The 24305-nt window shown below is 42.0% G+C and overlaps 1 protein-coding gene across 1 annotated transcript in view; it reads right to left on the bottom strand.

Annotated features, from left to right (window-relative positions):
• LOC308435418 (putative sperm motility kinase W) overlaps positions 1-16650 on the bottom strand; it is a gene marked incomplete at both ends in the record, with an annotated part of 91012 nt that extends 74362 nt beyond the window's left edge. The window contains one exon of the mRNA XM_080942653.1: positions 16548-16650. Coding sequence (XP_080798779.1) covers positions 16548-16650 — 103 coding nt within the window. The remainder of the gene's footprint in view (positions 1-16547) is intronic.
• Between the last annotated feature and the right edge of the window lie 7655 nt (positions 16651-24305).

Raw genomic sequence — 24305 nt, 5'->3', positions numbered from 1 at the left:
TCAGGAGCCCAAAGAAACAAAGAGGAGTAACCAAAATGGTTGGATTATATAAGGAATAGTATCACAGTCAACGGGGGCTGAGAGTTCAGAATTGGGAGTGAAAGAACAGGAACAGGGCGGAGTGTAAGGAGAACCTGGTGACTAGTGTTTGCTTTGACATGTTAAATAGGCACTGGGGCTAAGAAATAATTGGCTGGAGTTTGTCCTGTGAGCAGTGGGTCCAGGTCAGTTCCCTGAAGCTTACCAGATTTTACTTTTTTAAGCTTTAAGGGAGAGATAAAAGTTTTAGATATTTTAGTATTACCACCATTTGTAATCTGTACTGAAATCTATATTGTAGATGAGGTGTTATGACTTAAAGTCACAGAAAAGAGCTTGGGAAACCAAAACTGATTTAGAGTTAAAAGCATTAACTCTCTTTACAGGGGAGTGAATGTTCAATTAAATGAATGTTTCTCAGCACAGGGAGAAAAAATGTTTAAGTTTGTACTTAGAAGACAACCTTAGGAAATTTAAAATCTTGAGCTTGTTACTATGACAATACTACTCAGTCCTGTCAAATGAATGAATAAAAGAAAAAAGAAGAAATAAAACATGACTTTTGTTAAAGCTACAGTCAGTCTATTGTCAGAGATCTGAGAAAGATAAATTATAGCTAGAAGTATTATTTAAATGGTTTATGTACCAATTAAAATGACAGGGATATTCCTGTTACCTGAAATAGGTTATTTAAGCTCCAGTAATCTTCCTTGGTTCACTGGGGACAGTGTTTAGTCAGAGCAAGAAGACTGAGGGAGATCAAGGGGGTACAAATTGGGAAGTAAAAAGTCAAAGTATCATTATTTGTGAATGATAAGGTAGTATATATTAGTGAACCCAAATGATTCACCAGGTTGCTACTACAACTGATAAACACTTTCAGCAAAGTAGTTTGATAGAGGATTAACAAAAAAAAATTAGACAGAGATTGGAGTGTAAGGACCCATGTTTAACTTAGCTGACTATCAACATAATCAACCCTAGTTTGCTAACTGTGGCCAATGAATCTACTGCTTACTGTGCATTTGTTGAAAGTTAATAAATTATAATATTGAGAGATGAACATGTCTATTTATATCTGGCATTGTATAATCACAATAGTGCCCTCCATTACTAGGGTGCATTTTAGAAGAGGCTCTGCACCCATGAGCTCAGCACAGCATCTCCTGCTTAACTCATCTACTAGACTAGACCTTTGTGTCTTTCATGACAAGTGCTCTGGACCATTTCACAGTTCAGATGTTCTTGGATTTTAGTATATTTATGTGTATTGCATATTTACAGATCTCAGAAATGGGACTCAAATTTAAACACAAAATCCATTTGCATTCTATATACTCATGATATAGACTTGGGTTACTGTACTATATTTTTCATAATTTTGTACATTAAACACATATTCACCGTGTGGAATTTTTCAACTGTAGCATCATCAAAGTACTCTAAAAGTTTTGAACTTTAGGGTTAGGGCTTTCAGATTGGGAAGCTATAGCTGGAATGGTACTTCCCTACTTTGTCCCTTCAGTCCGACACATTCCTCTGCAAACGAAGCTTTTATTACAGCCCTTTTATTTTAAATAAGCCAAGAAGGGGTGAATTCTGTCCCTTGCCTCATACAATTCCTGATGTAATGTCTAGTTTCAGAAACAGTGCCCAGGGCATAGTGAGTCCTTCACAAATATTGGTGGAATAAAGAAGCTTTGCTCATATCCTATTTCATGTGGCACTTACAGAAGCCACACAAGCTGCATTAGTACCTTGTGAGGGAAGAAGCAGAGGCTCAGAGGTAGATGGTTAGCTCTGACTTCTGGGTGACAACAGCTCTCTACTCACATGAGCTCTGTCCTTGTTCAGCCTCTGCAGAAAAGATGCATGAGTTTGGCTCTGAGTTGACCCTAAAGGTCACATACACTGGTAGCTTGCTCAGGGTGCTTCATGCTATTGGAAGCTGATGGAATCATAAAAGTTGTGACCTAGTGGAAAGAGTTTAGGGCACTGGGGCATGCCATAAAAGGGCATTAAGGTTTTGGTTCCTTCTCATCTCTTGCTCTCTTTGGTTTCTCAAGAACCCTGAGGTGACAGTATCTTCTGTGTCACCCGTCCACAAAGATATGCTTAATACCACCATGCCCAACACTTCTGGGTCAAACAATCACAGACTGAAACATCTGGAACCTCCAGCCAAAAATGAGTCTTGCCTCCTTTTAAATGCACTAAACGCAGTCATCTTGTCACAGTGACAGAAACAACTAACCCAGATCTTGGATTCCTAGTTCCTTCAGTAAGGAGTTAAAGATTCCCAGGGCTTCATCTGGCATTGCTTCAGAACCCAGGGCCAGATTCAAGCACTGCCAGACTCTAGAAATCCGATGTTGAGGCAGGCAATCCCATGCCACCAAGTGAGTCTGTGTTTCCACAACTTAGTTTCTCCCTCTGTAAAATGGGTTATGACAATAATCACCAGCATTTAATTTAAAGATTACTTTGGTCTAGACATGGCTGAGGCATTAGCACATGCCATCTCATGTGTTTCTCATTGGACTCTGTGATAATTTGTTAGAATAGAGTGTTCCAGAGAATGTGCTGCCCATGGTCGCACTTGCCTTTGTTTTGGCTGAAGAGGGAGATCTATCTACCCAGGCAGGCGGTTTTAGAGTCTGGGTTCTAACTGCAAACCTCCACTGCCCCCTTGATTTCTTTGGACCATCTTATGGGGTTGTAGGAATAGATAAGATCACATTTTATAGAAAGAGCTTGGCCAAGGTATCCAGCAGTCAGTGGCAATGACCTTTTCCCTGTACCCTGTCAGATTCTTGGATTCTTCCTATGTTTTGTTTCAAATTGTTGTTGAACTATCTTCTTACATTCCACTTAAACTGGGGAACTTAACACCTCTTTAATAATGGAGCACTCTCTTTTTTGTTAAAGGGGGGCAATAAGGGCAGAGATGCTCCACACAGTCTCTGGAGTCAGACTGGCCAAGCTTCATCTCTAGCTGATGGACACCTTGATTCCATTACACAACTCAATGGTTTTTTTCAACCTTCTAATCTATAAAACTGGGATTAAATAGCACACACCTTCTGTGGTTGTTGAAGGGAAAAAATGTGGTAATATATGTTAAATGCTTGGAACCTCACCTAGCCCATAGGAAATGCTCTCAAAGTGTTTTTTAAATAAATAAAAATTCATGAATTTTCTATGTGCCTTTCAAGCTGGCTTAAAGTATAAGGGATTTTCTTGGCCCAAGTCTGGGGAAAAGTGTGGACCCAGTATTGAGTAACATCGCCAGGTCATTCACTATTGGCTGTTATTTTCTGTGCTTTGGCTCCATTTTTGACAGGTCATTCATTCAGGGAGACAGAGAGCCATCGGCATTGACCCTACCAGCTCAGCAGCTCTGGACATTTCTGCAGTTCAGTGAGTCCTGCAGAAATCATGTTACTGTGTCTGTTATCCAAAATCTCTGGAGAAAGTCCTGTTGTCTGACCTTTAATCTCAAGCTTATAGTCCAATAGACTAAGGTTGGTCATGTATTGTCAACTGCACACACTGCTTAGACAGTGAGGTTGAGAGGGGGTCACTGTGGTGGGAAATCATTTAGGTACTGTTCCTCAGAACAGATGAATGATGATGACCATCAGTGGCTTACTCGCTACCATCCTGCACTTTTGGAATATGAGATCTCCATGGAAACAGAAGCAACAGAAATGTCTTTCAAAGACTAATGCATATGACCACAGAGCACTCCCACAATATGCCAAGTTTGAGCTGGAGAACCAGTATTGGGATTCAGTGTGAGTGTAGAGTCCTGAGAAACAGGTGAGCCTATGGTGTTCTTAATGTCAGTCTAAGAATTGAGAAACCATTGGTATAAATCCTAGAATGTGAAACCTTGACAACGAGAGGCTTTAATGAAAGAATACAGGAGAACATGGATGCCTCCGGTCCAGAAGACACCCTTACCTATGCCTCATGTGCTCTTAGATTGAACTCTGTGATGATAGAGTGCCTGCCCATATTTGTGAGATCCCATCTTCTATACTCTGTCTACCGGCAAGATCCCTGCTGACACACCCAGAGATGATGCTTAACCCATCTGGCTATAGGTTCTGCTCACATGTGCAATGAACTATAGCCCCAGTGCAAAATGCCTGTTGGCATTTTCCATTATGACACCTAAGTATGAGATACCACAGGTCAAGAGAACAGCTCAACCTTCCAATTTGGGAGAGCACAGTGAGGGCTTGCCATGGTCTCACATGGATAAAGATACCAGTGCCTTCTACCTGCAGGTCACTTTGTAAATCAAGCTGTGGCTTCCTGGTGACTGCATACTTTCTAGACAGTCTGAATATGAAGACTTTATCAAGCTTACTAGAGTATGCTGCCTCCAGGAGACTCTGAGACATTTCTTGTTGCACAGGTTTGTGTGTTTGAATGCTCTATTCCCAGATAATAATGCTCTTTTGGAAGGTTGTGAAAACTTTAAGTCTTACAATCCTGTCCAACTGGTGGGCCTTATGTCGCTATGGATAACTATAGTTGTGGTCCAATATAAAATTATAAACCTACTTATAGCACCGGCCTGGCTGGGTGTTATTGTTGGGTTTTTTTATTTTGTGAACTTGATATAAGCTAGAGAGCTATCTGCAAATTTGAAACTATTAGGTTTCAAACTGGAACAAAAGTCTGATGTACCTACCTATCATATCAAACCTGTCTGCCAGGTTTCCCAAAATTCCTTAGTCCCGACCTCTTCCAGGGCCCTCCTGTCTGGTATACTTGTCCCTTACCCTAAACTACAGCCTAGATTTTTGCTATATAATCTAACCATTGTGGTCAGCCATTCTTTTTGTACCTTTTGGCCTTCCTGCTCATGCACCCTGTTCTCTTCTCTCTTCTCTATCTCCTCCCACCCCCTCATATGTCTCAGTGTCATGGCCACTCTGGACTCTCCCAGATGTCCCTGTATCTGACTGTGCCCTCCCACATATTTAAAATAAATCTTCCCCAACATACATAGGAGCAAAAATGTCCTTTCTTTTCTTATTCTCTATTTTCATTTAGGAACCATTACTGAGGAGATGCCCACATAAGATTGCCCCATATCAAGCCTTATAGGCATTTTTCTAATAGCTAATTGATGTGGGAGGACCCATATCACTGTGGGTTGTGCCATATGTTATCAACTTCTCTAGGCTCTGCCCACAGTTACTTAGAAGCAGCTTGCATCTCCCACAACCCTTACCACGTATGAGCCAGGAGCCAGATGTATACGGAGGACACTGGAACCTCTCCTTACCTCTACACACATAACACAGCATCTACTCTCTCCCCACATCCTCTCTTCCCATGTGTCCTCAGCCAGCCTTGTCCCCTCTTTCTCTCCTCCATTCCCCTCTCTCATTTTGTCCTTCTCTGCCTCTCTACCTCAATCTTCATGTCCCCTTCCCTTCCTGCCAATAAATCTTCTTTATATTAGGTCTGTCATATGGCTTGTTTGTTCAGGAGAACATGTCTTGGCATGGGCCCACTCAGATGTTCCCACGCGCCCTAGTGTACTATTGTATTTCATAAAACACACAGCCATTCATAAACACGGACACCTAATTAGTATAACGAAACAGAGGAAGGCATAAGGAGCAAGCCAGTAAGCATCATTGTTGCATGGCTGCTGCTAAGATTCTACTTCTAGATTACTGCCTTGAGTTCCCTGGATAAGAGACTGACTACAAGCTATAAGGTGAAAAAAATCCTTTCATCCCAAGGTTGCTTCTGTTCATGGTATTTTATTCTATCATTAGAAACCCCAAATAAAACAAACATTATGAAATATTTGTATGCGTGGTTTGTTTACTCATTGTTTATAGCTCAGTGATATGGCTCTTTCCTGTGAATTTTGTAAATGGCAAAGTTGTATCCTGATATCAAAAGGTTTGCCATGCCTACTAGGAGGTGGGACCTCAATGAAGAAAGTGGGTCACTAGGTATCAGCCTTGAGATTTTTTAGCTTTACTTCCTACCTTTTCTATTTACAAATGTGGACATGATGCCACTAACCTCCTACACACTTGCTCCTGTACCTGTTAAACCTTGAAATAAAACAAATCTGTCCTTTCACAAGCTACTTTTATCAGGTATTTTGTCATAGCAACAAGAAAATCAAGTAATAGAAACAAAGTGAGAGCCTTTTGGGTTCCCTGGACCCAGGTCTTTGGTTTTATTGACAATGTCTTCAAAGCTTTGGTTCTTCAAGTTATGGTTAGTCTTCCTCATCCCCCTTCTCTTTCTGCTCAGTCTCCTCTCCCATCCTCCCATTCTTCTTCTTTTTATTTCACCATCACCATCCTCATCATCTCCGAGATTACCCAAATCATTGTTGTCCGGTTTTAGTTTATAGAACCAGCAACACATAGGGGATTAGATAACTTGGCCCTTCCCCAAGACCTAGTTGTTGGGAATTTGTGTTAACAAGATGGTAGGATGATTGGTACATGGACTACAATTTGAGAGGCTCTATGGTTGATAAATCTATAGGAAAGTTAACATAATGTGGTAGCTTTACAAGACAGAAATCTATCCTGTCATGGTTGTAAGGGCCAAATGCACAAAATAAAAATGTCAGCATCTCTGGTTCATTCTGGGGAAGAATATCTATCTCTTAGCTCCCCATCATTTCAGGAGTATCTTGGCATTTTTTGACTTGTTGATGTATCACTCCAGCTTTGGCCTTTATAATTATACATTTTCCTTGTATCTCTATGTCCCCACTTTGGATACAGAGTCTAATGTAATTAAGGTTGACCTAGAAATTGCTATGCACCCCAGGGGCATATTGAACACTGGATCCCCCTGCTTCAGCCTCTAGTTACTGGGATTATAGGCTAGGCATAGCATGTTTTCCCAAAACTTCTTTTATTATTTTTAAAAAGTACCAGTAATATTGGATTGTGAATCCACACATTTAAAGTATAACCCAGTATAAGTAATCATGTCTGGAAGTATTTTGCTTCCAAATAAATACATATTTTCTGGTATGAGTGGTGAGGACTTTAATACAGTGTTTTTGAGGAAACCCAATTCAGTAAAAATGCATTAAAAGCCTGCCATTCATAAACGCCAAGAGACAAGAGAATTAATAAACACCTAGGACATTTCCACACATTCTCTGTTTTAAACAATTTTGTAAATTCTGAAGGAAGACTGCAGACCTAGATGGAGACTTGATGATGTTTATTTTCACAAATTGTTTTCTGCCTTCACGTAGCCCACTTGGTAGACTCCTCCACTTTTCAAATCACTCAGTACAACAGGAAAAAAAAGTGCTTCTGGCTGCTTGTTGTGGTTTTAGGTTTGTCACCTTGACACACCCTAACATTCCCTAGAAAGAGAGTTTCAAGAATGGATTAGGTAGAGTCGGTTAGTCTGCAGTTATCCTTATAATGGACTGTCTTAATTAAGTTAATTCATGTGGGAAAACATAGATCTCATGAGTAGCATCATTTTTGGTAGGGGATCCTTAAATAACTATATGAGTTGGCAAATCTAGCTGAGTGCAAACAAGCAATCAAGCAAGCAAGCAAGAGAGCAACATTTATCCACATACACCTCCTTTTTACTTTACACTCCTCCATGCAGCTTTGCTTTTTCTGGGATTATTATTTTTATCCTGAATATCCGAGACTTTCCCTTAGCAAGGATCTTCTCAGTGTTCTTATTTATCCATCATTCATGTAAGTTATTTCCCCAGACACAGAAGAATTGGGAACTAAGTTCTTCACTTCTCTCAATGTGTACTCACCATGGTTCTATGAAAGCCATTATTGAAATTACCTTTGTAACTGGCTATTCTCCATATTTTCTTTCTCTTTCCATAGTTACATGGTCACCTCTGGGTGTAGAATTATTTTTTTCTAATCTTGTTTAAACCATATTGAGCTTCTGGTTGATATACTGTGCTGGAGGAATCATTCTTTGAACACCTGCCTGTGGGTCATTCTTTTATTCTTCCAGCTTTCTTCAGAACCTGTGATTAAGTGAACACGCTAGTGCGTCCTGATACATACCCACTCCTAATGCATTTCGAACACTATCCATCCTCTCTGCCTCCTTCAAGACAATTTGTTTAATTTCCTGAGTGCTTTTCCAACTGTGTCTAATATACTGTTAAAAACAACACATTCGATCACTGGCCTATTATAGTTTTCCATTTCTAGAAGTTCTAATTTTTAACATTGTTCATTTAAATATTTATTGTATGTTTTGGTCATATTTTTCCTTCTCCAACACCTTCCATCGAGGGGATTTTCTGATGCTTCGTCTGGTGTGTCACTAGGAAGGGATCTGGTCTTTCTGCTCTACTTTACTCTATGGTTAGGCTACTCTCACATGCATGAGTTTATGGAAACTTTGGCAGGCCCTGGCTGCAGTGTTGCTACATCTACCTTGCCTCTAAAAGACAGAGAGCAAAAGGAACCAAATATAGACAGAATAGGGTCACAGCTCCATAATGAGAACCCACGACTTTCCTCTCAAGCCTTATTTCTGGACATCACAGTTGCTTCCTGTGTACTCATGTCATTAATTATTTCTATTACAGGAGCACCTAGGGCTCTGTGGAAATCATTTGGCACAGCGATACACACATGCCCCCTGAAAGTGTCCACAGGCACCAAGCTGGCTGATGTGTAGGTATCTCTTTGAGGCTTCTCACATACAATTTTAAGATGGCTTTTGTAACTTATGTCTTCTTACCTCACAGTTTTGGTGCCATTCTACACAACCTGCATGTCCACCATGTAGCCTCCAGTAACATAAGCAGTCAGGTTCAGCTCAGAGAACTCAGCCTGGAGAAGAAAGCAAAACCAAACAGAAGGTATCAGACATCAGCAGTGTAGTACATTTGTGTTTACTGTATGCTTCTGTATTATCCAGTGCATAATCAGTCCTCATATCAAACTTAGAAATGGAATATTTATCTCTGTTTTCAAAATGAAGCTGAGGTACAGAGAGGTGGGTGACATTCTCAGAATCATACGATGAGCACATTTTATTGAAACCTATGAGTCTCATGTGGGTGATACATAATTAGACAGTGGAGAGATAGGCAGTAAATACGCTAGGAAAATAAGCTAGGAAAATAAAAGAGGAGGGAAGAACAGGGATTTGAGGAGGAATCAAGATGGAGATAAAGAAGAATAATCTAGATTCAGAAGGTCTTAATTGGCAATAAGTAGTTATAAATATTATTTAATCATTTTATAGGCCTTTTAATCTTATATAGAAGGGCAGTTTGTATCTTGTCCACTGGATGTAAGCTTATTGTGTAGAGGGTTTGTGGATTGAGAGTTTAATATATAAACCTGCTTGACAAGCTACCAGGCTTTGCAGTCATGTCTGTGCTGGGTGGTGGAGGAATGAAACACACAGGGGTGGTTTGATCCACCTGGGACAGAAGCAACAGGGTGGGTGGAGTGAACTCTCTGGAAAGGGAACTGCCTGAAGGGGGTGGCTTGTGGACTAAGTGGGAGAGTCTGCTCTCTCCGATCCACCCTAGACTGGTGTTTGCAGAGTAAGAACTCGGGGGACCAATAAAAGGTTAAGCCATTCTTTTAATATTTACTGCATGTCTCTGATTCAAGTACACAGTGTCATGATCATAGCTCTCCTAGAAGGTTATAATTGTTAACAGGCTAATTTTCCTAGAGCTGTCAGCCTTGCGCTGTGCAGATCATCAGCCTCATGCATCTCTTTATATAGCATTGGTAAGAGTCACCAAGTTATCTCCTAATAATGCTTTCTTATTAATGGATCCTTCCTCTCCCCACACATATAGCTAGACTGAAGCAGCACTCTGGGCACAGTTGATTAGCAGGCATCTGCTGCCAGGTGCTGAAATGATAGACATGCTGCTTGTTTGTAGAGTTGTACCCTTATGTTCTCTGGTTTGTTTCTTGGTATAGGGTTGTATATAATGAATGTAGTCTTATTTAGTGTTAATACTGGGATCCATGACTTGTGCATGCTAAGCAAGCACTGTAACACTGAGATTCACCCCCAGCCTGTAGCTGGTTTATATCTTTAATGCACAAGTCTGGATTCTACTTTGATAATATTTATTGGTAGATGAATTAGGAAAGAATGGAAAACCAGAATAAAGAGGAGAAAGAAGAAGAGAAGAAGGAGAGAATGAGATAGAGATGGAGAGCACTCTTGATGTCGTTGGACTTAGGTGTGCACATTGGTGTTTTATAACTGGCTTAAGGCACTAGTGACACTGTATCATTTTCCATCAGAGATTGAGATAGCATGTATCTCTGGTCACACTGCATGCCTCTTCAAGATAGACATGTTCTTACAACTACTTACATCAAATCCCTAGGGTGCTGTAATCAGGATGCACTTATGGGCGGCATCAAGAGCAGTAGCTTAATTTATAGTTCTGGCCTGAAAGTAGAAAATCAAAGTGATGGGAGGGTTGGATTCTTTTGAATACTAGAAAGGGTTGAGCCTACTCTAGACCCCTTTCTTGGCTTGAAGAGTACCATTTTTCTGCTTGACTCTCTTCTCATCTTCTCAATGTTTGTCCTATATCCAAAGCTCTTTTTTGTATGAGGAGATCAAACATATAGCTACATTCTCACTCTGATTGCTTTGTTTCTGTTTGATGACCTCCTTGAAGGTTCCCTCTCTAAGTAAGATTATATTCTGAGGTACTGTGGTTGGATTTCAAATCGACTTTTTAAAAGTGTATCTGTGTTAGTCTATTCTTTAAGAATGTCATATATTGGCTCTCTTCTCTTTCCTGTTCCAGAGGTAACCGCATCTTCTTGTGCAGTGCCAGCTTTGTCCCTTAGACAAGATGGTGAATTTTGTTGTGAATGGATTTGGCCGTATTGGGCACCTGGTTACCAGTATTGCCTTCTGCTCAGGATCTGGCAAAGTGGAGATTGTTGCCACCAAAAACTGTATTATTGACCTCATCTACATGATCTACACGTTCGAGTATAACTATACCATGGCAAATTCAATGGCACAGTCAAGGCTGAGAATGGGAAGCTTGTCATCAATGGGAAGCCCTTCACCATCTTCCAGGAGCTACATCCTGCTACATCAAATTGGGTGATGCTGATGCTGAGTATGTTGTGGAGTATACTGGCGTCTTCACCAACATAGGGTCGGGCCAAAAGGTTCATCATCTCTGACACTTCAGCCAATGTCCTCTTGTTTGTGATGGGTATGAACTATGAGAAATATGACAGCTCCATCAAGATATTCAGCTCAGCAATGCATCTTGTACCACCATCTGCTTAGTCCCTACAGGCTAAGATCATTCATAACCATTTTGGCATCGTGGAAGTGTTCATGACAACAGTTTATGATATAACTGCCACACAGAAAACTGTAGATGGCCCCTCTGGAAAGCTGTGGTTTGATGGCCATGGGGCAGCCCACACCATCATGCCTCTGCACTCACTGGGACTGCCAAATCTGTGGGCAAGGTCATTTCAGAGCTGAATGGAGAGCTCACTGTCATGGCCTTCCGTGTTCCTGCCCTAAGGTATCTGTTGCTGCCTGGAGAAGCCTGCCAAGAATGATGACATCAAGAAGATGTTGAAGCAGGCAACTGAGGGTCCACTAAAGTGCATCCTGAGCTACACTGAAGACCAGGCTGTTTCCTGTGACTTCAACAGCAAATCCCACTCTTCTACCTTTGATGCTGGAGTTGGCATTGCTCTCAATGACTTCTTTGTGAAGATCATTTCCTGATATGACTACAGCAATAGGGTTGTGGACCTCATGGCCTACATGGCCTCTAAAGAGTAATAAATTCTGTACCACCCTTCCCCCAGCAAGGACACTGAGAGCAAGAGAGAGGCCCTCAGTTCCTGAGAAGTCCTATTCTGACTGGTCTCAATACTGAGCATCTCCCTCACAACTTCTATCCCAGACCTTCATAATAATAGGACGGGCCTAGAGAACCCTCCCTACTCTCTTGAATAACATCAATAATGTTCTGCTGTACCCCCCCACACACAAAAAAATGTCATACATGGAGGTGAATAGATGCCCATTTCAGTCGAGTTACAATCACCTGCAACTACAGCTCCAGGGCAATCTGTGTCATAGGTTACTCAAATGCTAATAATTAAAAATGAGAAAATAAAATTTAAAATAGAAAGCCACACGTACACAACGTGTTTTGATCATATTGACCTCCTTTAACTTCTATTAGACCCTCAATACACATCACATGCCCCATTCAACCTCATATCCTCTTCATTATAAAAACCACTTATAAACCATTGTGTCTAATTAGAGCTCTCCATACACACATGGATATAGGGGCAGTCACTGGAGCATGGACAACCAACCATGGGCCACACTCCCTTAGCAATCATCAAGTGCCAACAGTTCTCTTCCAGGTGTGGTCCTTATGGTTCCCTTCCCCCACCCATTATGTAATGGTATTGTCTTGATGTTGTGTATGTCTCGGCAGGCAGTCACAGCTCGTGTGTGTTCACATCCAGAAATATCTGCATAGCAGAACTAGTCTTAAAATCTTTACACCCACACTTCCATGATGCTCACCTTAGGGAACTGTAATATAAATGTCCAATTTGGAACCGGAAACTCAACAGTCACTTATTCTCTGGAATTTGTCTGTGAGTCTTTGTGTTAACCTATGTACTCTGTAATACGGATCATGTCTACTGAGGAGTGAAAGCTGCACTAACCTATAGATACAAGGCTAAGTATTTAGAAGGCAGTTTGATGTAATTTGCATTGACCTGAAGAACAGAAGTAAGGTTTCCTTTAGGGTATATGAGCTTCCCAGCCATGGGTTCTTGGCAAAATTTCCATAGCAGGTATAAGTTCCTTTCTCTGTAGTGGCCTTAAATACAAACAGAAGGTTACCCACATAGCTTTCATGCCATCAATGAGCGTATCTTACTAGGCTAGTTATTAAATCTCATGGAGTTCACAGCTAGGTAGGGCTTTTGATGACATTTCTCTTTCCTTCAACAGCCTGTATAGTACTTCGGGCATGGTGCAAGCGATTCAGTAGGGAGGAAGATTCTAGGTTACTATCAGCTTGATTTCTCCTGTTCTGTGATTAAAGCATATAGTCTTTCCAGCAATGAGTTCTTACCACCAAGTTCCTGTGGGTGACCAAGAGTAATGGTACCTGAATTGTCTGTTTTGTTTATGGGGATCTACTTGATACCCCTGATAAACAGAAGGTATCCTCACTTGAAATTATTCTCTTTGTCAATAGATAGATTCTGCTCCATTTACTTTAAATTGAATCATTAAGTGCCTTATTCACAGGTACATTCAAAAGATTTTATTTGGATAAAGTAAATCAACATAAATGTTCACATATAGTAAGTGATCAATATGTGCAAGGTTTTGGTATAAGTATTTCATATGCATAAATAAACTTGTCCAGGTAAGGAAGAGAAAGAGACACACACACACACACACACAAGCACACACACACACACACACACACACACACACACAGAGAGAGAGAGAGAGAGAGAGAGAGAGAGAGAGAGAGAGAGAGAGAGAGAGAGAGAGAGAGAGAGAGAGGTTAAACCTATGCAGGCTGATACACAGGTAGCAAAGCTCAGGATTAAACCCTCGAAAGTGTGCTCTAAGGGACTATGCATCTGACCATTTACACTCTACTGCTTCTTCTGAGGCTGTGTGAGGCCACATTAATGCTTGAATATTGTGGGAACTGAAGTGCTTTTCATGAGATTGAGGCTCACCGGCTCAATAATTAAACAGTTGTTTCCCAGTTGTTAGCAATGTTTGGGGAGGCTTAGGAGGTGTGGCCTTGCTAACCATAGTCTGTCAACACATGTGGTCTTTGTGAGTTCAAGGCCTCACATGATCTCCAGTTTTCTCTAATTCGTGCTTTCAATGGAACATTGAGCTTTTAGCTTCTTTCTCTGACCATCAGGCCTGCCTAATGCCAAGTCTCCCTTGCATGGACTTCTTGCATAACAGATTTTTATTCCTCTGTTATGATGAGTCAGAATGAACTGTTTCTTCTATGAGCCACTTTTGGTTGTGGTGTTTTTGCACAGCAGCATAAAAGTTATCAATATTGGGTCCTAAAAATATTTAAAAGAGAACAAGTTTTTAGTGAAGGAAAATATCATTTTGTAAAGATCTAAATGTATCACCCTAGAGCAATTTATCAGGAACTGTGACAAAGGGACCGACCCTCTCTCCAGATGGTAATAAGGGAAAGCAAGAACACTTACACCTCTTTTTTAAATTAATAACCTCATTATGTTGAGACAAGTTCAAAAGAAAAAGTTGTTGCTAATGAGGTCACACTGGTAAATTGTGGTAAAAATATAGTTATTATGACTGATGTCTTCCAAATTCAGCTCCATATTGGTCAGAATACTTAACTGACAACATCACAAAGAATTTTAAAAAGCTAGTGCATGTGTAGTGGAGAAAGACGATCAAAGGAAGTTGCAAAATAACAGAGCTGGTCACTAGATATGTAAAGGAAAGTTATAAAGTGAAAGAGGTTCAGACCCCAAGGTTTTCTTGCTGCTTAAAGAAAAAAAGAAATTTCTGGATAGAAGACATAATCAGGGTTTGATCAGGTAGAGATTATTCTTTTTCTTTCTTTTTAAAATCAATTACTTAGATATTCTATGTATTTATTTACATTTCAAATGTTATCCCCTTCCTCTCTCCTATTCCCCTCCCCACTCTCCTTGCTTCCATGAAGATTCTCCCATTCCCTACCAGCTACCCCACCTCATTGCCTGTTAATGACTCCTTGACATACATTTTCCAGGGCCAAGCAGGGCTCCACTTGTCTCCATGATGCTCTCCTGCTGAGCAATGTTCTGGATGTTTAAAGACTAGGACAGGAAAGTATATTCCATTACTCACTATTAATACACAGTAGCTCACAGGTAAGAAACAAACAAACAGAAAACTGCAGTGACAAAAATGGAGTAGAGACTGAGGGAAAGGTGGCCAAACACTGACCCAAATTAAGATCCATCTCAAGGGGAGGCTTCAAGGCCTGACACTGTGCTGACGCTATGGTGTGCTTACAGACAGGAGCTTAGCATGGCTGCCCTCTGAGAGGCACAACTAACAGCTGACTAGTACAGAAGCTGATACTTACACACAACCAGTAGCCTGAAGTTGGTACCCCTGTGGTTGAATTAGGGAAAGGATGGAAGAAGTTGAGGAGGGGGCGACTTCACACGAATACCAGGATTCTCAACAAAACCTGATCACTGAGATCTCTCAGACACTGAGCCACCAACCAGGCAGCATAATCTAGGCCTGTAACATATACACAGCAGAGGACTGTCTTGTCTGATCTCAGTGAGAGACTTTAGGCCCCAGGGAGTGGAGAGGCTTGGTGAGTTCTATGTGTGGGAAGGGGTGAGAATATCACTTTGGAGATGGGAGAGGAAAATTAGGATGAGGAACTGACAGAGCACAGAACAAGGGGGATAACGAATGAACTATAAAAATATTAAATATTATATTAAATATATTATTATTATTAACTGAAAAAGGCAAGGATGGACACTAGGGACCCCGGGAAGTTAGAGAGAGAGACAGCAAAAGCCATAGCTGGGGTGTGATTCTGGAGTCAAGTGTCAAGAGATTCTGGGGTGAAGGCACTGTGTAAGGAGCTGGCTGAAGACAAGAAGAGATGTATCAGAAAGGATGATAGAAACATCTCATTCATATATGCTTGAGAAGGAAAATGACCGTTCTTTTTATTTTTTCATTTTCAAGGTCCACCAGCATTGCCAAGGTTTTGAGAAGGAAATAAAGCCACCCTTTGCTTTGTTCCCCTTAAAATCGAAGACAGACTGGACTCTGCTCAGAGCCACTGTCAACCCGTGCCTCATCTACCCTCCAATGCATCTGACCTGCACAGAGGACAGCCCTGCAATCCCAAGTGAAACATGACCACTTCCTACCACTGGGCCCTCTGGAAATGTGGCCAGGGTAGTGTGCCTTTAGTTCCTTCTCCAGCTGTGGTTGAGTATCTGGAAAGCCAGCAGGGTGAGCACGCAGAGCGCTGAGTGGTGTGAAGGAAAGAAAGAATGTTCAGTAGGGTCAAGCATTTATAAGCAGTAACACTGGATCAGTTGCTTGTTCCTGGGCCTCTCATGAAGTCGCAGAATGTGGTGACCGACCCTCTCCAGCCTCCATCTGACCTCACGCACATGGGCGGCCTGGGCCAGTGACTGCAGCTGCTCCTGTAGCTCCTCCACTCAAAGTGTTGATACCTGAGCGTGCAGGGAGGCCCAGGTATCTCAGTTGTCCTCAGCCTGGCACATGGACTGCCCCAGGATGTGTAGCCTCCACACCAGGTGCACAGTAGCACACAACCACAAATGCACTTCTCACAAGCAGGGCCCCGTGGGTGTGTGCAGGGTCTTGGGGCGGCCTGGCCACAGGGTTCCAGAACACTTCCTACAGCCACTGCCTACAGCGCAGGCGCAGCAGGGCCCAATCCCAGCGTTCATAGGGCGGCGCAGGCGCCTGGGCCCTGCACAGGCTCCTGGCAGCACAGGGTCTGCTGGCTGTGGCCATGGATACTGGATGGCATCGGACACTGGGAAGGGCCAGCACTGAGGCGGAGGCTGTGGGTGGCACCAGGTAGAAGGCACTACAACCACCTTTGCGTCAGGAGGATTTTTTGGGGCGCTGGGCTGTAGAAGAAGGGGGCGGTTGCCTTCGGGAAGGGGCAGGGTCACTGGGGAAGAGGAGGCAGGAAAACCTGACAAGGCAGTGGTAAGGGCAGGGATGCTAAATGGAGCAGAAGGAGGTGACTCCTGGGGCAGGGGTGTCCCTGATGCCTCTAGGCTAAGAAAGGTGGCTGGGCCACTTCTGTAGTGAGGCTGCTTCCATCAGTGATAGTAATCTGTGCACTTCTCGATCTCTCCATTTCTTAATGCAAAAATAATTTCATTATACTCTCTTTCCCTTGGAGACATGATTATATTATTTATTTCTAAGATTTTTTTATACGCAGGTTCGTCTATTTTATTGTTTTCAGGTTGGGGCTTATCAGTGCCACCACATCTCAGTGACAGTGTTCAATTTTCCTTTCTGTCTTTGCAGGCTTCCAGGGCCAGCACATGTCTATGGCATTTATCTTCCAACTTTGTGCTTCGTCTAGCAGGCTTTCCTTGCAGTTTTCTGGGCTAGAGCTTCTCTTTGCCCTGCATCTGCTGCTCAGTCTGGGAAGGTAGACCTGGCTCTCAGAATGCCACTGCGTTGTTTTTTCTAGGGGCCATGGCAGGCTCTTGTCACAGGCAAGTGCTGGTTTCTGTCAGGCCCGGGCAGCTCAGCTCCTCTGCTGCACCAGGGAAGTGCATTAAAGCTGTAGCCAGAGAGAGAGCTTTGGTCAGCTCTGCACCCTCCAGCTCTTTTGGCTCATGAGCCTCCAGTTAGAGGAGCAGCTCTTGGGAGGTGCACTGAGGGTCCAGTAGAAGAACCCTTATTTTGTCCTCTTCAGTTTATTAGTATGTTTTTTTGTTTGTTTTTTGTTTGCCTGTCTCTGGTTCCCTGCATCTTTTCTAGGAAACTGACTTCTATCCAAGAGTTCTCAAGCCCTAAGGCTGGATTCTAGCTTCACATTCAGTGCTATTGGTGATTACTGCTTTTACCCAGTCTCATTGTTCCAGAATAACAACTCTTAGACTTAATAACTTAAATGTTCATCCTATAATCACTTGCTTATTCACAGACTAGTTAATAACTGATATAACTTCTTTATTCTAGTCAATATCTGACACAGTTTTGGTTACCTGTCCTCAGTCTGATGAGTTTGACTTGCTTAGATTTCAGAGTCAAAATAGTGTTCTTGCCTTTTTTCCAGGATTTATTCATTCATCTCACTTGCTAGTGTTTCTCCCTTCAATTTCCTGCCTCAGCCAATAGAACATAAGCTGTATATTGTCAGGTGATGTGTGTACAGAGTATGCGGAGGGTCTGTCTACAAATAAGCTTTGTCAAAGCTATATTCACAGGCTTCTGAATCTGTGATCTGGAGTAAGAAAATCCATGGAATGTGGAGACCTTGGCCCTCTCTAACCTGAACCAGTAACTATTTGTTCTGGTCCAGAGTCTTGCTTCTAATGTGCATTAAAGGACCTCATTGGATTTGAAAGCTAGAAAGGAAATGAGTCTTCTAGATTATCTTTGGAATGAACATACTCATCTTTGGAGAAGCACTGAGGTGTCCTTGGACTCCCCTCCAGTCTCCTGTGCTGCATCTTCACCACAGGGCGTTTTGCAAAACCACTGAGTTGACCCCTTTCTGATAGGAGAATGGAGTTTTAGAACTCCCGTGTAAACTTGTGAGATGATTGCCATTAAGTCAGTTTTTCAGGGAATATGAGGATACCACCTAGAGAACTGCTTGAGCCTCTGTCCTGCATTGGGGGTTCTCCAGTTATTTCTGTCTCTTACTTTCTGAGACACTCCTCCATTTGTGGGACAGATCTCATTCTGAACCAGATATCATTCTGTCTTTGAGACAAACATAAACCAGCTCATAAGCCCTGGTGGAGACTGAGGGACCAAAATAGAACAAACACTCTATCTTGTTCCCCAACCCTGGTTCTGGTCATAATCTTCTTCAGAGACAGGACCTATCAAGCAATGGACTAGGGTGTTTAGTTGTTTCTCTCTTGCAAATCTCTTGCTTATTCTCTTAGTGTAAATGTAGTCTCTCAGGCTTACTGCCTCCTTGTGGTAACATAAACATTGTATGAGAAGGTTGTACCCTTCATATGGTCTTATCAAGGCCTAGAATATTTTTCACCTCTGAGACTTACTTTGTCATAAACTCACCCCTTCATGGTTCTCTCTGATCTCTCTAAATCTTTCAGTAAAACTGATTCCTTTTCTTTTCTAGCTATTCACTGCTCTCTATTAAGTAGTCCTCCCTTTATTCTTATGAGAATGTGTCATATCCTATTCTGTCAAATGCTTCTCTGAATCATCACTTTTCCTGCTACTCAGCTATATATAACTTTCAAGCTTAGTGCTACCTTCTACAACATTACCTTTGTCTTTATGGTTAAAGATATGTATTAGAGGTTAATCATATCAGTACTAGGAACATGTTTTACCAGGAAATATTACAACCTCTGATTTTAGTGTCTAATCAAATATCCTGCAAGAATTCATGGACAGAGGGACTGCCATTCAGCTGTTTGTTTTCCTTGTTTGTACACTATGCCTGTGATCAATGACATGGCCAAAACCATGTTAGGGGAGAAATGGTTGGTTGAGTTTTAAAAGCATCACAAAACCCTACACTGAGTAAAAAGTCAAGCAGAAAGGAAGGCAAGAAACATGTAAGAAATTTTCTCATCTGCATTTTCTCTCTGGTTTCATTTAGCTTGACTTCTTATATGACCAAGAACCACTGCTTAACGTTGCTGCTACCCACAATGTTCTATAAGGACCTACCTCATCAACGGTCAGGAAAAGAGCCCATAGACATGACCAAAGGACAAAGAGTAGAGGTAATTTATTTGTTGAGTTTTTTTCTGTCCTTTCTTCTTTTGTGACAAGTTGACAAAAACCATCTACTAGTCTTGATTTCTCTCAATGTGAGTCATTTTCTTTTCACTAAGCAGACTGAGAAGAGCCCTTGTTCTTTAAAACAGTGGATGAGCAACGATAGCCTTCTACTTGGTGTTTGCTTGTTTGTTTGTTTGTTTGTTTTGGCCGATTTATGGTTGGTTTTCCTCGTAAATATAGAAGTATGTTGGAAAATGGTACAATGATTTCTTATTTCTTTCCAAAATGAAGACGGTTTATGATTGTGTGTTGGACAGTTCAGAAGCCTCTCTCTGTGAGGAAGCAGGGAAGAGAAACTATCAAAAAGAAGGGAAGTCCTGTGGGAATTGACATCAGGAAGTGCCATGGAGTCCACTGTGGGAAGATTTCCCTTTTTCCTCTACCCACTGACCAAAGGGTTTACTAAAACTCAGCTTCTGGCCATTGTATGTGAATTTGTTCTTTTCGTGCAACCACCTGGTGGCTGTTTCCTAAAGTTCTTACAGCCACCTCACTGTCCCTGACCCTGTTCCTGGAAGTTCCTGCTTCTAGCCTGCTCTCCCATGAAAGCACCATGGGTGCCATCCTGACCACTGCCACCTTGATCTCCTTCAGAGTGTCCTTCCAGCTCTGACTGCTGAGTCACAACAGTGAGCTGACAATATCTAGAATCATGCCAGGTCTCCAGTATTTCTGCACCTGCTTCAGTGCAGACATCCAATGGTACTCAGTTTATTTTCAGGCGCGTCACCCTTATCATCAATGCTCTCCCTAGCTTCTCCTTAATTTCTTTCCAAGCATCACTAACAGGGGGCATCTCAATGGAGCACTGCAGGAACAGGGTTACATAGCACCCTTATGAGTTGATTAGGAAGCATGGTTGATAGATGTGGTCCCTCATATGTAGGCCTGAGCAGCTCCCGGGCCTCACAGCTCCCTTCTCCTCAATGAGCTTCTAATCTGACTGCTTGAAATGGCTAGTGGCCGTGATAGGCACAGAATCCAAAAGCTTGATGGCATCTTTGCTAGAGACATTTATGATTTCTGTTTTAGAAGGAACACCTATGTGTCCAAATTTAATTCTAGCTTTCTGCTCCACTTGTGCTAAGTCTTCCTCTACTTTATGAGATAAAAGCAGATGTTACTGCAGCTTTCCTGAACTGCAATAGGGCTGCCAAGTCCCCAGAGATGAGTCTCTAGGCTGCCACATTCCCACATCAACCATAAGCCCACAGCAGGCCTTCACAAGAGGAATTTGCTGTCTGTCCAATTCTTCTCATTAGGGCCCACATTTTTTTATTGGATATTTTATATATTTACATTTCATATGTTATCCTCATTTCTCCTTTCTTTTTCTCCAGTCCTCCTGCCACTATAAGATGTTCCCATTCCCATCCACAAACTCACACCTCATCACCCTAGTATTCCCCTACACTGGGGTATCAGCATACACAGGACCAAGGGCTTCTACTACTATGGCTGCCAGACAGGGCATCGTCTGCTGCATAAGTGGCTGAAGTCTTAAGTCCCTGCATATGTGCTCATTGTTTGGTGTTTGAGTTTCTAAAAGCTTATGAGGGCGTCTTTGGTTGATTTTGTTCTTCTATGTGGTTGCAAAACCCTTTGGCTGCTTCAGTCTTTTTTCTAATTCCTATATGTGTGTCCCCATGCTCACTCCAAAGTGTGTGTTCTCAAGGTGGTCTCAGGTCAATCTTAGTACCTCTCAGGGTATGAAATCAGGATGTAGACTTAGTATGACTTTGAGGTCCTTGCTTAGCTACCTGCTGCTCTCCAACACCAGAGGAAAAGTGACTAATCATGTAATAGCCAGGAGGAATGGTTGAGTAAGAGGCATGGCGCTGTTGACTCCCAGAGTATCATCCTTAATAGGACTGCTGCACTGACAGGTTTGTCTTCCAAGAGCAGAAACTCCAAGGTTAAGATATTCCCCTGACACACTATGTCCAGCTCATAGGTAGGAGAATAGATTCTTGCATGCCCTGGCTGCAAAGGGAAGAACGTGATGCTGGCAGCCAATCACAGTGCTGCCTAATGCTTGTGAATTGCAAGTGAGAGATGCAGCTGGAACCATAGGTACCAATGGAGGCTCAGTCTGCCATGCCACATTTCTGTTTAGTCTGAGCAAAAGCCCATCTATTCAGCTGTGTGGCTACATAGCTCATGCTCCCTGGCACATGATCTCAATGTGTGCCCTACACTTCTCCTGTCCTGTCAGCTCTCCTGTACACTTAACCAGTCCTGCCCCTTCCAGAGATCCCCCTGTGCCAGCCCTGTGCCACTTCCTGTGCCGGCAAGCTATCTATTCTTTGTTCTGTTATAATTTAAGAAGACAGGTAAAGGTCCTTCATGGGGCAGCCATTGACTATACTGTCCTTGGTAACACTGTGGACCTGAACCTCTATACAGGGGCAGAAGTGCTCTTCCAAACTTGGGATATGACACCTAGGCTGCATTTGGCACACAGATCTCACCCTCACACAATCCCTCCCATTTTCCTATTGATTTCATCCTAGATGTGGTGGATGGAGTGATGCAGTATCTCCTGGACCCACTGCAGCACCCTCAATGTACTGCTCTGCTGTCATGCACTGTCATTCTCTAGATGGAGACTTTATTTGGTTGACAGAGAGCATGACAATCACAGCACTATGGGTTAAAGAGGCATTAATGTGCCTATATAAGTCTGACATGGTTCATTTTTAATGGTATCCTCTAATTTATAAATTTGGAATCTCCCAACAATTCTCTGTAAGTTTAGTATTTCTAAATCCAGGGCCTATAATTAATTCTGTAAAATTCCCTTGTCATACAACTTGTCCTTGGATTCACTCCAGTGTGGTATCTACCCTATTTTAGGTGTGAGATTATGAAATTCATTGTGGTGAATCTTGAAAATATCACACTCTGAGCCTTGTTCCCAGTCAAACAAGTGTGAAAAGTGTCAACAAGCTCAAAGAACAAAATGCATTTTTAATATCAACTGTGTGTACAGCCCATTTCCAGGCCCTTAAAGGGGTAAAAGAATTTCTGTCTCATGTGTCAAGTTTGATACCATCAGCACAAGACACTTCCAATGTCAGAACAGGAAAAGTACTATCAAATGAGGTATAAGAGCAGGAGTGTGGATACCTGCACACAAGAGTCCTGAACATAGTATCCAAAAAACACAAGTTTCACAGTTGGAGGCCTGGTTTCTACAGAATCCTCAAGAGGCTTCTTCTGTGGAGAAGAGAATTCTCCCTCTTATAGGAATTGAAGGTGTCCTCAGACCTGAAACTGTCAGCCTTTTTATACTACATGCCTGATGAGATTATTGTCCCTGCAATTTTATCCTGTGCATAAATGCTTTTAAAATATTTCCCAAAGATATGCTTTGTTCTTATGGTCACCAGGTTTCTTGGCTGTAGTTCATCTTCTAAGCTTGGCCACATCAGCTATTACTTTGGGTTCAGTATGAAGAGGCTGAATATGCTGAACAAAATGAAGAAGCTCCTGTAAATTGAGGAAAAAATGATTTTCTTGCAGAAGATATGTTCCAGCTCTTTCCCACAAGTTTGTGCACCACTAGACTTTCTATAACTGTACCAGTGCATAAGAAAATCCTCACTCACATCTATACTTCTCCCTCTAAGCTAATGTCTGAGCTAGTTGTAATTTCAGAATAATTAGAATATCTCTGAAGTGTTAGACAAGGAGATGCACAAGTACTGAAGGAGACTGAGATGGGAGCTTGTGGGTCATGTCTTCCCTATGTCAGTCAGGATTTTTTTGGGAAAAGTTGACTTCTTCCATAAAGCTACTCAGGAGGCAACCCAGATGACCTGCGGAAAGTGACAGAAGTTCTGGTGTTGTCTACATGCTCTTGTTCTTCACAGCCTGTAATGGGAAAGAGCATGAAATCTCCAGGCCTTTGTTTTCCTCCATACCATGGGTCTAAGATTGGAAACATCCAGACAGGGGTGTGTTGTCATGGACACACCAAAAGTCTAATGTGGTCAGACAATGACTGGGAAGCAGGTGTGGGAGAGCTTCAAGAATGGGGTAAGGGACCATAGAGAATGTGAACATCCTGACTATTTCAAGGGAGAGAGACAAACACAAGCATAGCTTCAGGGATAATATGCCCAGTTACATAAAACATCACCTGTGTACCGAACACAAGCAAAGAGACTCACATGTAGATACTTCAGAAAACCCAGAAAAAGACTGTTTTTTTTTTTTTTTTTTGGAGAATCAAAAGGTAACAGGCTGGAACCCAAATATAACACATCCTGGGGTGTAGTTGATGTCCAAAGATTCTTCCTGCATTGCTGCAAAAACATACAAATTTTACTTCTGATGAGTTCCCATTGTACTGAGCACAGACAAAACTTGATACAACAGATACTTACTTTTAATGTGACTGTGTTTTTTTCCATTTCCTAGTGTCAGGGAAGCATCATGTAGAAATGGTGAGACATTGCAGATATGCCATCCTCCAGACCTGTCCTCCAGACAGCTATGTTGTTAAAGACACAAGGAGGGTCTAAATGCCCCAAAAGATTTCAAGTAGATTTCTTACCTCCTTTATGCAAATGGGATGTCTAAGAACCATTCAGAACACTTACTTAATAGTGCAAGTGTGGAGAACATTTCACTACAACTTGATG

The sequence above is a fragment of the Micromys minutus genome (assembly GCF_963924665.1).
Source record: "Micromys minutus genome assembly, contig: SUPER_22_unloc_5, whole genome shotgun sequence".
NCBI classification, from domain to species: Eukaryota; Metazoa; Chordata; class Mammalia; order Rodentia; family Muridae; genus Micromys; species Micromys minutus.
Note: the sequence above shows the minus strand (reverse complement) of the source record. Positions and strands in the feature narration are given on the sequence as shown.